Source organism: Arachis ipaensis, chromosome B08, assembly GCF_000816755.2.
Source record: "Arachis ipaensis cultivar K30076 chromosome B08, Araip1.1, whole genome shotgun sequence".
Lineage (NCBI taxonomy): Eukaryota > Viridiplantae > Streptophyta > Magnoliopsida > Fabales > Fabaceae > Arachis > Arachis ipaensis.
In genome coordinates, this window is record NC_029792.2 from 118,514,017 (window position 1) to 118,530,652 (window position 16,636).

At 42.1% G+C, this 16,636-nt stretch overlaps 1 protein-coding gene across 1 annotated transcript; it reads right to left on the reverse strand.

Annotated features, from left to right (window-relative positions):
* On the reverse strand, nucleotides 8,072–10,870 carry LOC107611557 (protein FAR1-RELATED SEQUENCE 5-like). Its single transcript, XM_016313468.1, has 3 exons — nucleotides 10,839–10,870; nucleotides 8,301–10,698; nucleotides 8,072–8,218 (listed from the first exon to the last, which is right to left on the reverse strand). The coding sequence occupies exons 1-3, from the start codon at nucleotides 10,868–10,870 to the stop codon at nucleotides 8,072–8,074; spliced, it is 2,577 nt and encodes an 858-aa protein (XP_016168954.1).

Genomic DNA, 16,636 nt, shown 5'->3' on the forward strand with positions numbered 1-16,636 from the left:
AAGGTGTTGCTCCAGATTGGTGACCAGGAGACGTACTGTTCAAGAGTATGTTTCTGTCTTGTGGACTGTCTAGACGGAGGAAGAGTACCCGCCCCAATGCCAGAACAGCTGGGTCATCGCGAATGGTGGAGTGTCATCGGCTCCAATTGCAGGATGGTCTGTGTCCGGTATAGCCGGGCTGGTTTTGATACGGGACTGATGGTATGGAACCCACTGATGTGAGTGGCTCGGCAACTGGACGATCCGGCGGACACCCTATGGAAACAGGCCGTTATCGGATACGCATTTGGTTATCGGGCGGGAGCTGAAAATTACTACATCGTCCATATTTCAAAGAGGCATCTCAGAAACAGGTTTTTGCACTGCAATGTTTTCAATTCCACAGATGGATTCTAGAAACACGAGTACATTAATGATTTGCATCTCAGTCATCTCGATGCGAGCTCAGTCTTCCACCTTGGTAAGGCTTTGTGGGTCAACTGGGGTGGACGTGATGCCACGGTTGCAATGCATGTGGTCGTGTTGGATGCAGTCACCTTTCGTCTGAGCATGATAAGGATAAACCGTAGCTCAATTCAGCACGTGCAGGCGATGCGTGTGCTCGACGGCATCCCACACCTGGTCGGCTATAAACGATCTCCACATGTAGGACTGTCGACCATATGGTGCAAGATTGACTTGGAATCGATGTGCGTCGTCCCGTACATCAAGCTAGGAGTTGCCGATCAGTATGGCGTTCCATGGAATCCTGTGACGATCATGGGTGATCGTATGATCACAGTACAAGAAAATATTCATAGATGGGCAGCAACAGGTGCTAACGGTACCTCTGTGACGGAGATTTCGTTGGATCAAATTGATTTTGTTAGCCGACACAGAGTCACGGCATTCAAAGCGGAGTGGCCGAGTAATATTTCCCTTCAACGTTCTTTAATTGTGGGGGTGGGCTCGCTAGTTCCATGAAGGAGCGACCGCTTGTGTGAGACGATCACATATATCTGAACTTTATTTTTTTAATATTAGGTCTGTATTTGTATAATCCATCAAAGTTCTAAGAAATTGTATTTAACATCTTTGTAACAATATATTCAAAAAAAATCAGCCTTAACATTATTATAAGTTATTGATTCTTATCATTTTGGATTATTAACTTTAACGCCTCGTTATTAATTTATTATGTAGAATACATAATAAGAAGAAATAGATCGGTCTCTTTATCTTATTTTTTTTTGTCTTACTTGATATCGTAATTCAGGATTTCTGTTAACTTTGTTTTTAATTTTTTGTCCTATTTTAAATCGTTACTCACGATTTTTTTTATCCTACACCAAAACATCATAATATTAACGAAGTACACCAATAATAACCTAATATAAAAAAAAATTTAGCATATTCGTATAATCTATCAAAATGTCTAAAATAAAAAATATAAATCTTCTATTTTTTAAAATAAAAAACTGCATCAACGTTTTGTATTTAATAAAGGCGACCACTCGAATGAAGACACTGAAAATGTCTTCTTTTTAAAGATATTCACACATGTTATGTTATTATTGGACATCCTTATTATTAAACCGGTTAAAATTTTACTTTTTATTATAAACCAGAATAAAAATTTATCGGAGCATTCCCCTTTAATAAATTTAAAAATTATTTTTACATACCAAACGGCGGTGACGTTTTGTATCTCTTTAAAAGTATAAAAAAAAAATCAGCCCCTTGGCAAGCACTTCCTGTAATAATAACAATGTTAAATGTTCGCATTAGAATTTTTGTCATTTTGCATATTAAGTTTTTATCCTTCACATGTCACACACTTTAATTAAAATAGTTTTTAATATCGTATCGCCGTGTGCAGACACTACTGATCTCATGCAATGGCAGGTCACCTCTTGCTATGTTAGGAAGCACTTTGCAAAGGCTTGAACATTGGACGGCACCCGAGGTTGCCTAACCGGTGCAATTTTAAACGCATGTGATGCATCCTGCCTCGATGGAGCTGACCGTCTTCATACTCCAAGAAAGGTGTTTGCAGACCCAACTTTTTGACCGGGCAACATCTAGCCGATTCCATCCTCTTCACAAATCAAGCCATCGCCAAAACACAACCATCCCCACCCACAACCAACGCGGACCAACCCATCGGACGCCGACGACCGATACTGCAACTAACAATGGCCGAACATGGGACACCCGCTGCATCCAACAACGTGAACGACGACACGGCCCAGGTACGATTGTGGTGCATTGGCTGATTTTGACTTTTTATTTATTTATTTTTTTAAGTTATGCTTATGCTGCTCTCGATTCTACTGAGTTAGTTGTATACCACAACGTACTAACAAGCGCCCTATGCCAGGAGGACCAGAGAACACCGAACCCAGACGACAACACTTCAAACGGTGCGTTACTGGAAATAATGAGAAAGGTGCTCGAGAACACAAAGGTTGGTAACACCCGTCTCAATTTCCGCTCTAACTGTTTCGGTAACTCCAACCATCTGACAGATCTGTTACGATTTTCTATGGAAGAACACGCAACGCCGAATGGACAGGGTCGAAGTGGAAATGGTGACGATTCGGTTGTTGGTGGGCGGTCTCAGAGAGCCTATCACCGAGGCACAAAAGGGACCTGCGAATAATGTCAACGCAACGTCTGATGGAAACCAAATTGAGAAACAAAGAATACCGGTCGCCGACAGAGAACACATACACAACCCGATGTCACGCGCCTCCATTCCCAACCGTAGACAGTTGATGCTTCCAGGAGCGATGAGGAAGAGACTGCATCAGTCGTCGACAAAAAGCAGCGGCGGAGACGTCGACATGTCTGTTTACGATGACGACGAGGATTAGAAACGGGCCATGTACCCAAAGATGTGCAGGTCAAACACGCACGGCATCGAACATGGGGCTAAGGGTGGCAAGGCCACATTCTTCTTCACTCGATTAAAGGAGAAGGTATACGGGGGTAACCAGGGGACTATATCGCCCCAACGAAGCAACAATGCCGACAACCCGACAGGGCGCAATGGACTGCAGCCAACGCAAAACAGAAAAGGCAGTTTTCCCTTTAACACGATGACGTCATACGACGAGAGCTCATCGAAGCCGGAAAGCAGCCACGAACGGACAGCCGACACCTATAAGAAGATTCCGCGACGACCCCCGTCAAACTTGACCAAGAAGGGAACAAACACCACCAACGCATGGCCCATCTCTCAGCACGAGATGGACATCTGTAAGTACGTCTACGACCATCATGCCGACCCCACGTAAGTATTCGATCTGAACATCAACGACTGAATCTGCCGTGTGCCGTCATTAGTGTCGGACGGCCGCAGTTAAATGGGCTGGCGTGTGTAACATCTTCCATTTGTTGACGGCAGGGAGATCGTTGTACGCGTCGGGTCGCAGCATGCAACTCGTTCTGACATGGGATGCCTGTTAGACGGACGGCAACCAACCCCGAAGGCACGTGGCAATCCATCGTATCCTCTTTGAATTAATGGAATTTTTTCCGCTGACCTGGATTTATTATTTCCATGCGAAGTCTGATTTTTTTGTGTTGGGCATGATTTGCAGATAATGGAGTTGATCACGATCATGGTTGCATCGGAGGGAGAAACCGATGGAGATCACCCTCGAGCGGTGTGGTGCTTGCATCCAAATTTTGCGGTACACCCAAATCCTAATTCGGTAGTTTATTTGAGTGCATACCTATGATTTAATGTTCTCTGTTTTAACACGAACCATGTACCGTTGACATGTACGGTGACTTGTTTCAACTTCTGAATACTCTTTGAGTAACCAGGCCGATGTAATGGAGGGCGTCCACCCTGAAATTTTGGCGCAGCGATACGGCAATGACCACATGCACCCGACGGAAGACCTGCGCCTTGTAAGCTACCGACCGATTAGATTATTGTACGCAAGTTCTGAACCTGGGCGCACTGAATTATGACTCTCTTATCGTATTCAGCTTTTTCCATCAATCCCAGGTCTATATGCCAATACTGGAAGAAGATTGTGAGAAGCACTGGTTCTTGGCTGTGGTTGACCTGTCGGAGAGGCAGGTCTTCCAATTTGACACAAATGCAACTAAGGAATCAAAGGCAAGAAGGAGACGTGTCATACAATGCATGGTAAGCGACGCACATAGGTTAATTCAGCGTCCTATCCGAATACACTAATCTTTATTATCTTGGCGAATCTGTGCCAGCTGACTGCGCTGGATGGAATCGTTGCAACTGACGGGTATAAAAACTCACACTCTAAGAGCGCTCCCGAGTTTGCCAGTTTGGACATCATGGCCGTACCGGGAGTGCCAAAAAACAGCAACAGTACAGACTCTGGTATTTGGGTCATGCAGTGGATGGCAATGGGACAGAGGTTCACCCACGCGGTGCTGCCAATTATAAGTTAATGCTTGCCTACTAGTAGAATGCAATTGCACTGTGTGTCTCTAATAAATGCCGCATTGACCATTGCAGCTGGACGAAGAGAAGATCAGGATCAAAATGGCAATTGCACTGCTAACGGGAATATGCAATGAGAAAAGCGGTCCATTGCTTGCGAAGGCGGTGGAAGCGGCCAAGACGGGGGAACCGTGTCTAAGAGACGTGTGAAGGGGCCGAATACAATGTTTTTTTTCCTTCCACTGCAATTTTTTTGGATGTTGGATGCATTGATGCCGGTTATGTTATGTAACATTGTTGGGTCTCCTCACTAGACAGACAGTCTTCGTGGGCTGATTATATCATGGGCCATATATCCTATTACTGTTATTCTATCTTTATGTTGGGCCCCTTTATGTTATATCATGTTATTTTCCAGCGTGCATCTTCGTTGAGGATGATCGGCCGTGTCATCGCCACCATGCATCAAGTTTTCCGAGTCTTCCGAGCTTCGGTCGGAGGTGGAGTTGACATCGGCGGAGCGAGGAGTTTTGCCTTGGATGAAGAGGAGAGTAGCTTCGAATAGGGTCGGGCATTAGAGGTTGGGTCGCTATGCGAGTTCGGTTTCTGGGTTTTGGGTCGAGTCAGTTTCTCTGGCCCAACACCTAGTAAAAAAAAAAGTTATTTTCCAGCATGAGAAAAAAAAAGTTATGTTCCAGAAAAAAAAATTTTAAAAATTGTAAAGATACCAAAAAAATAAAGTAATTATGAACAACTTACCTGCTTCCATCGCCTACATCAATCCGTCCATCCATCGCCAATGCAAGGCTGCCAATACGAAGTGACTATTCACTGACCCACGCAATGGAATGAATGATTAAGGCTATGTTTAAATCTTGAACTCATTCGGTGGTTAGCGCTTTTTTGGAAATCCGGTTATTGCCCTTGGTAATTGCACCAACATTAATGACCCATTAATGCCCAGTCTAATCAGGTTTAATAGTTATTTATTAAAAAAAAACTTAAAAAGGCGGGAGTTGTTTCGCCTATTTAACGCGCGTACGTTTCTCATTTACCAAAAAAATAAAAAAACGCAAACTTTTCGAAGAAGGGAACCCATTGTTGGAGACTCAAAAACTCCCGGCAGTAAAGAACTGGAAACCATCAAAGAAATCACAGGTGAGGTATGACAATGCCGACGCTCGCTGATTTCTGCTTCTTCAGATTCATAATCCCCAACACAGATAATCAACTTGTAAGTTTTCAGTTGTTTTTGTTCTACTACCCTATCCCCAGGACCCGCATGCAAGCCCACATCAATATCGATTTCTTACTCGTGCAGAGAATGCCGGTGCCCTTCTTCAACGCTGTCCGGGAGAACATGAGCAACCCCATCAAGGTAAGCACCACAAATGGTCAATCGTGGAGCATCTCCTGGGTTGTCGAGGAGGAGCATCCGCATCGAATCGTCTTCACCGGAGGGTCGAGCCTTTTACGAACACTACCATCTTTGAATCGGTAACACAATGCTATTTTCGTATCACCAACCAAAGTTTTTCTACGTGGCCATCCATGACGCAAGATACTGCGAGATCAACTATGGAAGGTAACAAGATTATTCTAGCGGGTTTTCTGTATGCACTCGGCTAAGGCGTTTGTTTTATGCTGTTTTACGTTGTACCAGAAACTTGCGTAACGGAAGTCTTCCAGCAATCCCCGCACATGGCAACTATACAGTCCAGTTCTTCGCGATAATCCTGGTGAACGACCCTGATACACTGGTATAGATGCCAATTTCAATTCCTTTACTACCTGCAATCATCAATCCATCCATGTGTGACACATTGTAAACCTTTTTTTCCACCATCCGCTACAGATGCTCTCGCTACGGTTCTCGCGGGATTATGGCCGGTCCCTACCGCGACCCCTGACCCTAACCACGCCTACAGGACATCATCATCGCATGGGCTGGAATATGGAACCTAATGGAAGGATCCTGCTTCGTGGAGGATGGGACGCTGTCCGGGAACACTACGGCCTAAGGGATCAGTGGCTGGTGCTGTTCCGTTATCACGATGCTCAAAACACCATGTATGTCATGTTCTTCAACGGTCATACAATGGAAATCAACTACTTGGCCCATGCCGAGCCGGGGACGGACTCCACTTGTATAAGCTATCCGACGGCCCCCAAGTCAAGGCACATAGCCGATGGGTTCAGATCGACCAATCCCTTCTTTGTCAGCCCAATCGTGCACAGACTGCCAACCCGTTTTCTCGTAAGTCTCCCGACAGTTATTTTTAAAGGCAACTATTTCCGGTGCTATTGTTCTATTCAATTATTTCATTGCTCTCACCCTACAAAATATGTCCTCGCTTCCAGCCGAATGTCCCCCCTCTGCCGGGAGTATACGAGGATAGCCCAATTTCGATTACAAACGAGAGGGGCGCGTGGACCGTTCAGTATACGCACTATGTCGGGAGGACGGACGGATGTTTTGGAATGGGCTGGTGTTCCTTAGCAACAGCATGTCAACTAAGACACGACCATGTGTGTGTCTTCGAGCGGCGCGGCTGCATATATATTGAGAACTCCTGTATCCTAAACCCCCCAGCCACCTTGCCTCAGTTTGTCAAATACAATGATGCAACCTGCATGTCCATACATCTGTATCTTTAATCTACATTATATTTCCAGGCATACAATTCTACCTTGCCCTCATTAACTTATGCTTTAGATGATAAACACGATAATCGTTTCTGTTGTTAATGTGCGCGTAGCATTGCAAATAGACTGATCTCCCAATATTAGAAATGTATTTCAATTAGTGCCTATGAAGTTTGAATGTAATTTTATGATGTGAAGCTTGAATGTAATTCGATTCACTTCACCTACATTTTGTATGTTTGAATTTTGAATTTTGAAACCTCACACTGATTTGTTAGTACCCTAAAAATGAGAATTAGTGGTGGTTGTTTATTGATTCAGATTTGTTGCCGTGCTTCATTTAGTATTGATTCAAATTTGTTGTCGTGCTTCATTTAGTGCATTTTATTCATCACGTCCGGTGTTTTAAGCGTGTGCTTTAAATTACATCCAGAAGCCATGATCCCTTACAAAGAATTTCAAAACCGCGATTGAACCACATGCATTTTCCAATTAGCACACAAGGTAGTACAAGACGTAACCAGTTCCGAATGTCTGCTGCAAAGAGGCGGACGAAGGGAGTTTTTTTAGGAGACGTCCATCTGAATGTCCACATAAACGTTACATACAAAATATCCACTTAACATACATACAAAATATCCACTACACATAGAATCGCTATAAAGATGTCCCTAACTAACATGTCCGGTTCAACAAAAGGGTCGAAAACGAGCGATTAACAATACATCAGGTTGGACAGTGGATTTGCAGCTATTCGCATGACACCACTTCACACCTCCACTTCTTCAATCCCAATTAAAACCTGTTCTATCTAGAGCACAGCTACATACCAACGAAAGCCAACATAGCAAAAACTTGTTTTAACGTCGATGACATATAGACGGTTCTGTACCCAGATGAAATGCAGACAATATTCTGTGTACGGCTACAGCCTACCGGAAAATGTGAAAGGAATCGACCAACCTACTGTTGCAACACACAGTCGTGACGATTGTAGGCCCCTTTTACTCAATCGGCGAGAGACATGACAGGCCCGGACGTGTTGGTCCCAGCGAAGTTGTTGTTAGCAAACCCAGCCTGCGTGTCACTATCGGAGCATTGGAACGAAGAAATCTCGGCGGTCGCATACATATCGCCGGATAGGTTATCATAGAGCTGACACCAATGTGAAAAACAAATTATTAGAACCATTTAACAGGGCAGAAAACTTAACTAGATCATCTATAAAGCGACTAACCACCATGTCAGTGTCCATCGAATCCATGTCATCTGCAACTGCGCTGGATGACTCCATCGTGGGGCGGTCTGGACAAGTCGTCCTGTTGTGTCCCACCTCCCGGCACAAACGACATCGCTGGGTTTTCTTTCCACCATGAACACCGTTACCCTTTGTATTGCGCTTGGGTGGATTCCGCGTCGAGGCTCTGCCATCCTCAGTAGGTGGCCCCTCGGGTGGAAAACGGGTGTTCCCTGCATCTTCGTTCTCGAAGTGCTTCAGCATCAGCATGACAATGTCTCTTGCAAACTGGAACTTTTCAGTGTTGTGACATGCAATCTTGCACACTTTCCGGTACCAATCCATCAGGCACCAGTGTTGCGTCAGTTGTACAGAATCCCAAATCACGCCCATCGACTGCACCGCCACAAGTTTTGCATCCTTGGTCCATCTCGGCAATATCAGAGACCTCGGGATCTCATGAACATTGTTAAGAACAAGCACCGCAATTATATGTTTGCAGGGGACCCTGAAACATTCCATTCTCATGCACGTGCATCGGACCTCCCTCGTATCAGACGTTGCAACAACACGCCAATCCTTCCCCGGAGTGCCGTATCGAGAGACGGTGTGGATAAAATAGGAACCGTTGTCTTCAGAGTCAACCACCCTCATTGCGCAGGCCCTGTCAAGAATGGGAACAAACAAATAGAATATTGCACGAGTGTAGTTCTCGGCTGCACTCCGCTCCAGCTGTTTCAGGTTGGTGGTCATAACAGGGTCACCCTTTGCACACTCGAAATCAGCCTCCACCTCCTTTGCACGCACGAACATCAAGCATCGATGGAAATGACGTAAAAACTCAGTGTAGTTGTATCGAGACTTAACATACCGTGATATCACAGCATGCAAGCCCTCACACCTTGATGTTGTTCGAAATCCAGTAAAGAACTTTCCCCGTATGTGTGCTGTGGCCCAACTGTGCCTTCTCTCGTACATGTCCTGTACCCATCTTTTATCGGCGACGCCAAATTTCTCAACCATCTCAAACCACTTTCTCTGGAATGTTCGGACCTCGTAGTCGCCAAACATGCAATCCCTAAACATCCTAGTGAATTTGGGCTTTCCGATGTTGCTCGTGGCGTTTCGGAGTAGATGCCAAGCGCAGAGTCGATGGTAAGCCTCCGGAAAAACTTGCTCGATCGCAGACTTCATTTGCCTATCACCGTCGGTTATTATGGACACGGGAGTCTTCCCTTTCATTGAAGTTTGCAACTGTTGAAGCAGCCAGACATAAGTCTCTTCTTTCTCGTCTGCCACCAGTGCAGCGGCAAAGACAACCGTTTGGTTGTGGTGATTCACACCGGAGAATACTACAAGAGGTGAAAGGTAAACGTTTTTCTTGTATGTTGCATCAAATGCAACCACGTCTCCAAACACCTGGTAATCAATTTGGCTGGTGCCATCACACCAAAACAAATGTTGCAACACGCCCTCACCGTCAACAACTTTCTTGTAGTACAGTGCTGGATCATTTGTCTTGCACTCTCGGAGATACCTTAGGCACGATTCCGCATCTAGGCCACCCTCCCTTCGTTGCTTCGCATTTACATTGTGCATGTCCCTTGTTGTGTACGGGACATTATGATACCCGCCGGCTAGGCTCGCCATAAAACCGTGGATTCGGGAGACGCCAATGCCCCCTTTGCGCATGTCGTTCATCTGCTCGATGTCCGCTTCGCTCATCCTCCGATGGCCTGGAAGAATGGAAGAAAATCGCAACTCAAGAACGTGGTGGTTATGCGCGTCTGAAAAGTACGCAACGTGCCAACGTCCTGATTCATCGTCCATGCGGAGTAGCATCCTTGCAGGGCATCCATAACGTGTCTCGGCCCTCGGCCTCTTTTGCCGGTTAGGCATTGAGTAGAACTTCGGGGATCGGTACCCTTGTCGGTGGCATACGAACTCCTGCCGTATCCTTACTTCGCCGCGTTTTTCGCTTCTGGAACGTCTCGCCCCGAAGCCATGGTGCTTTGCATATTGCTGGTATAACTCAAATGCAATGTCAACGTCTGCGAAATTAAACCGGAAAATATCATCCTCGCTCAAGTTCAAAAAATCAATCCAACCTATCGACTCCACGGAATCAACAGCGTAAAACTCGTCTTCCGCATAATTGTCAGACATTCCTCCGGCGCCGTCCAAACTGTCTTCCAATTCAACCGCATCCCCATTGTCGACATCGGCCTCTACATGATGGTCGTGTTCTATTTCATCTTCCTGAAAGTCGTACTCGTCCGACTCCATCCCTGCAGAGCCTTCGCCCTCAAACGATCCAACTCCGTGCTCTGCTCCGTCAGACATTTCTAGTTCATCAGCGACGCGCACGCCTCCAGTGGTATCTTCATCCCCGGCAACCCTGTGCCAAACAGCAACAATACGGTAATTTAGCGAAACACGCAAAATTGGGGGATGTCCTCCAAAGAAAATTGCAGTCCTATGAGGAAGAGAAAGGGGGATATTTGTAAATCAAGTGAAGGGTGATAATACAACGGGTACCTTCTTTCCGTTGATGGAGACGGCGAAGCCATCAACTGCCGAAGACAACCGACAATGCAGATCAGGCTCCATCGTCGTCAGAGGTAAGGCTATCTGTGGGCTTGGATCCGCCTGAACAGACTCGTTAACACTGAGTGGGGGGGGGAGAAGAAGTTATCTGAGTGGGGAGGCTTTAGTCGTTCTCGGTGGTGGAGATAGGAAAGGACGGTGCGATTGTGACGGAGGGGAAGGGGAGGAAGAGGACGCGATTGCGACGGAGGGGAAGGGGAGTAAGAGGACGTTATTGCGATGGAGGGAAAAGGGAGGAAGAGGGTGCGATTGCGACGGAGGGAAAGGGGAGGAATAGGGCGGCAGTAATAGTTGATAACCAAATACTGAGTGTCTAGCTAATTCTAACAATTAAGTTAATTGTATGCATTTTAAAAATCGTAAAAATGACCCCCTATTTTAAATGAAATTGCAGAAAGAACCCAGGAAAAGCATTAGATTTCATTTTGGCGCTCCCTGGCTGACCGGTGCGCCAAACACCAAAATGGCGTTTTGGTGCGCTAACTGGGCCCGCGTACCGAATCCGTGCCCTGATAGAAGTTACAAAAACAACCTCCACTCACTTTTCTATTTTCATACACAGACACTTTTAGTAACATTGCTTGAATTGAAACAACATTATTGCATTAATCTTATATTTAAATTTGTTAGAAAGATAACTTTAAATACTAATGATATTTTCACTTTTTCTTTTCCAATTTTGATAAGAAATTGTAGTAACAGTAATAACAAGACATTGTATTCATCAGGTTTATTATATAATTTATATTGCAGCATTATTATAGTACTAATGAACTAAGAAACCAAGATGGATACCTTTCTTTGTTTGAATATAGAGAAAGCAAACCAGAGAATAACATATCCTAAAAATCCAATTAAAATATAACCAGTTTTAGGATCGTTAGAGGCTGCCTTTGTAAGCAATGCCTTGTAAACAACATAAGGAGAGGAAAAAAACAAACAAAAAAATATTAATATTGAAATGCCATTAATAAAAAGAACAGCATAAATTAAGGAATTGACAGAGAAAAATCATGCTGTGTATGAGAGAGAGAAAAAAAATAGGTGATTTGAAATTATTTTCCTAACAACAATTTCTCACCTGAGTTACCGTATGAATATGATCCTTCCCTAATAACTAAACTGGACTCGGAAATAGTTATTAATATATTTATGAGCTTGAAAGCAAATATATATTTTATTTTTTTTCAAAAAAGCAATTAGAAGGATAAATCATAAATGGAAGTCCATAACTTTCACTAGATACAGTGGATGAAGCCTTAATAGAGTATGTGTTGAGTGTGAATGTGTGTAAATTATATGACTAAGAAAAAAATAGATTAATGTCAAATAATTTTATTTATCAAAGTAAATAATATTTCATAAAGTCACTTATTGATGCACCCACAGAAGAGAATGTTGAACATATATACTACAACTCATAGGGGTTCATCACTTTCTTTTGACATCTCGTCAGTTAGTGATTCAAAGGAATAGAAATAATCTGTCTAGACTCTAATTTGATATATTAGTATTTCTTATGTATATGATCACATTAAATTAGTGTATTATGCACTAATCAATCTGATATCTAGTCAGTTAGTTGCATGTTCTGTATTTAGCTAGCTTATGTATATTAGTCTTTCTTATGTATATGATGACACTAAATTCATTCCTATGTGGTCTATATATACTTTTTCATCAACTTAGATAATATATATGTGAACAATAATATTATAAAAAATAAGAGTGACATTATTATTTTTTAATAATTATGGTGAATTCTCTTATCTATTAATGTATAAAAAATTGGTTTTACACTCTTTAGTCCACAACTTGATTAAACTAATTAACCATCAAAAGCCACCATCCAAAAATTGATTACTATGATAAATGAATGAGTGAGAAATGGTCTTCATCTTCCTAGTTTTTGATGATCATGACTTCAACTATTTTCTAAGTGTCAAAACTCAATAGAATGCAAACACTGAAACATAAATTCAAGAATCCGGTGTGAGTAAACATAAAACAAAGAGAAGAAGACAGAATTGGACGATTGTTGGTCCTTTGGAAGCATTGGTGTCCTTACTCGGTCGTAAATCAGCCGTAAATCAAGTCACTTGTATAAGAAAGTAGTAGTCTTATGTTCAAATCTATAATCAAACTTAATTTATAAGTTATATAAGCAAATATGATTCATGTTGATAAACAAATTTCTAATTGTATCCATTCACGATTGTCACTTGCTAGTAGGATGCTGAGTATAAAATCAGAGGAAAACCAATCCAGGAATCTTTTGACCAGTGGATAACTTTGTTTAGAGAAATGCAAACAATTCCAAATGAAATTCCTGCTAATTACTATGAAGCTAAGAAAATTGTTTCCCAGCTTGGGTTTAAGGAGGTTAAGATAGATTGTTGTGTCAATGGTTGTATGATATATTACAAAGAGGACAAAGATCTTAGACAATGTAAATTTTGTAGGGAGCAGAGATTTAAGCCTAGGAAGGGTAAAAATAAAGAGGTTCCATATAAAAGAATGCATTATTTGCCATTGATTCCAAGGCTACAAAAGTTGTATGCATCAATGAGTACTGCCCCTCATATGTTGTAGCATCACGAAAATCGCAGAAACGACGACGTGATGATGACACATCCTTCTCATGGTGAAGCATGGAAATATTTTGATACCAAGCATCCTCATTTTACAAGCGAATTGCGTAATGTTAGACTTGGACTTTGTTTTGATGGGTTTTCTCCTAATGTTCATTTTAGCACACCGTATTCTTGATGGCCTGTTATAGTCACCCCTTATAATCTTCCACCTCATATGTGTATGAAAGTTCATTTCTTGTTTCTAACGTGCATCATACCTAGAAAAGAAAATCCTAAAGCAAAAATTGATGTTTATCTTCAACCATTGATAGATGAACTTAAAGAGTTGTGGGACGAAGGCGTCCTAACATACGACATTCATAGAAAGAGGAATTTTCAGTTAAAGGCCGCATTAATGTGGACCATTAACGATTTTCCTGCTTATGGAATGTTGTCTGGTTGGAGCACGGGGGGAAGATTAGCGTGTCCAATATGCATGGAGGATACCAAGGCCTTTTGGTTAGATTATGGCGGAAAGAATTCGTGGTTTGACTGTCATAGGAGATATTTACCTGAAGGTCATCCTTATAGGTGTAATAAAGTTGGTTTTAAGAAGAATGTTGAGGAGGATGAAGAACCTCCTATTAGGCTTAACGGCGAATAGGTCTGGAAAAGAGTTAGACAATATTCTAAATAAAATAGTTGACACAGGAGGACAAGTGTGATTGAGCGAATATGGGGTGGAACACAATTGGACCAAAAGGAGTATATTTTGGGATCTCCCATATTGGAAAGATCATTTGGTTCGTCATTGTTTGGATCTAATGCATATTGAGAATAATGTTTTTGATAACATAATGAATATTGTTATGGATACTCAAAGAACAAAAGACAATGAAAAGGCAAGGTTAGACATGGCTGTACTTTGTAGGCGACCAGATTTGAATTTGGTGGAAGTGCATGAAGGTCATTGGGCAAAGCCTAAGGGTAACTATGTCTTGACACTCCAACAACGAAAAAATATTTGTAAATGGGTACAAGAGTTGAAAATGCCAGATGGATATGTTTCAAATTTACAAAGGTGTGTCGATGTCAGGGGAGGAAAATTGTTTGGGATGAAAACTCATGATTGTCATGTATTTATGGAGTGTTTACTTCCATTAGCCTTCAAAGAGTTGCCAGACCACGTGTGAAAATTGTTGACCGAAATAAGTCAATATTTTAGGGACCTTTGTTCATCTACTCTTTGGGTTAACGATCTTGTACAAATGGAAGCTAATATTCCTGTTATTTTGTGCAAGTTAGAAAGAATTTTTCCTCTTGCTTTTTTTTGACGTAATGGAGCATCTACCAATTCACTTGGCATATAAAGCACATGTTTGTGGACCAGTTTAGTATAGGTGGATGTATCCATTTGAGTGTAAAATAGGCATGTATAAGAGATCGGTGAAGAATCGGGCTAGAATAGAGGGTTCAATTTGTCAAGCATACCTGGCTAGAGAGACATCAAGTTATTGTTCTTATTACTTTGAGCCACATGTAATGTCTAAGAGAACAAGACCGAACCGGAATGGCATAACTTGTCCTCATCTATTGAGTTTAGCATTCGGTCCAAAAACTAGGGCAACGAGTGTCGGTATGTTCAAGGTCAACGGTATAGATTTCATACTTCTGAGCTTGCATGTGGAAAGAAGACAGATAATACAGGTATATATGTTAAAGGTGATAGAGAGAATGATGCATCTGATTGGTATGGTACTCTTAAAGAGATTTTGATTGTTAAATATCCAAGTCTTGTTAGTTTGAGAGTCACCTTGTTTTACTGTGAGTGGTATGACCCTACCAGGCCTCGGGGAACGCATAGACACAAAGACTACAAAATAACTGAAGTATTACCTACTAGGAGATATGGGAGTTACGATCCATTCATCCTTGCACAAAAAGCTAGATAAGTGTATTACATGCCATATCCACAAGGCTGTAAGTGTAATTGGAAGGTTGTAATTACATGTAAACCGCGAAAAATAATAGAGGAGACACAAAATGAGTCTGAAACTGAGGTGTATCAGAATGATGAACCTCCACATGCTAGGATCATTTCAGAAACCGAGTTTCCAACATCATTAGCATCTACATCAGGAGATGTTAATATGATACAACTTCAAGTAGCTAACCTCCAGGTTCTTAATGTAAATAATGAGGAGGATGATGATGTTGAGATCTATGATGACGATGATGCTTACATTGATGATGATGATGGAAGTTTAGAATTCTCGGATTGAGGTTTTAGTTCGTTGTAATTCATATTTCGTAATTTCTTGTATCGATTACTTGTAATTCAAATCACAAGCAATTTAGTTGTGAAAATAAATATTTAGTGTGTGCGTGTGGAAGATGACACTGATATAATTTAGATTCTGAGAAATTAGGTTTTTATTTTCTCCCTCTGTTTAAGTCATAAGATGATGCTGGTTTGTGGTTTTGGTGGTCATTGCAGCTTTGGGATTGAATTGGTCATCACATAATCATGTATTGATTCTGCTATTATTTCTTTCTTTTATCAATGTGTTGTATTTCCTTTTTTGATGTTATTGTTTTCTTATGAAGATTGTGGTCCTGGTTTGTTTGTTTAACATGGATAAATCCAGGCAGAATCATCCATATCTATTATGTATATCATCTTGATGGTCCATATGAAGCTAAAAAGAGTACAGTTCATATTTACTCATTCATATAAACTGTCTACATTCTTTTATCCTTTTGTTTTCTGCATCTGATTGAGCCTTTTTTTGGAGTGTTCACAAGCATCTTTTTCTTGTAGTAGAAACTGTATGTGTTAGAAAAAAGTGCTTGGCATCTAATGCTTTTTTTTTTAATTTTCTGTTTTACCTTTTAATACAGTATTGAGAAGCAGCCCCCACATCAAAAAATTTGGAAAGTTGGAATATAGTATAGAATATGGTTGGTAGAGACGGAGATTGCAGCTGTGGCCGTGGCCGAGGCCGAAAGGGGAGGCCTAGGCTTTCTACTGGTCACCCCCTTGACTTACATGCAGATCCATACACTTTTGTTGGGTCATCATCAGCCATGACTGCTCCGACCAATGGGAGACCGCCACCTATTGCTACGACTACCTTCTCTCGTCAGGAGCCTCAG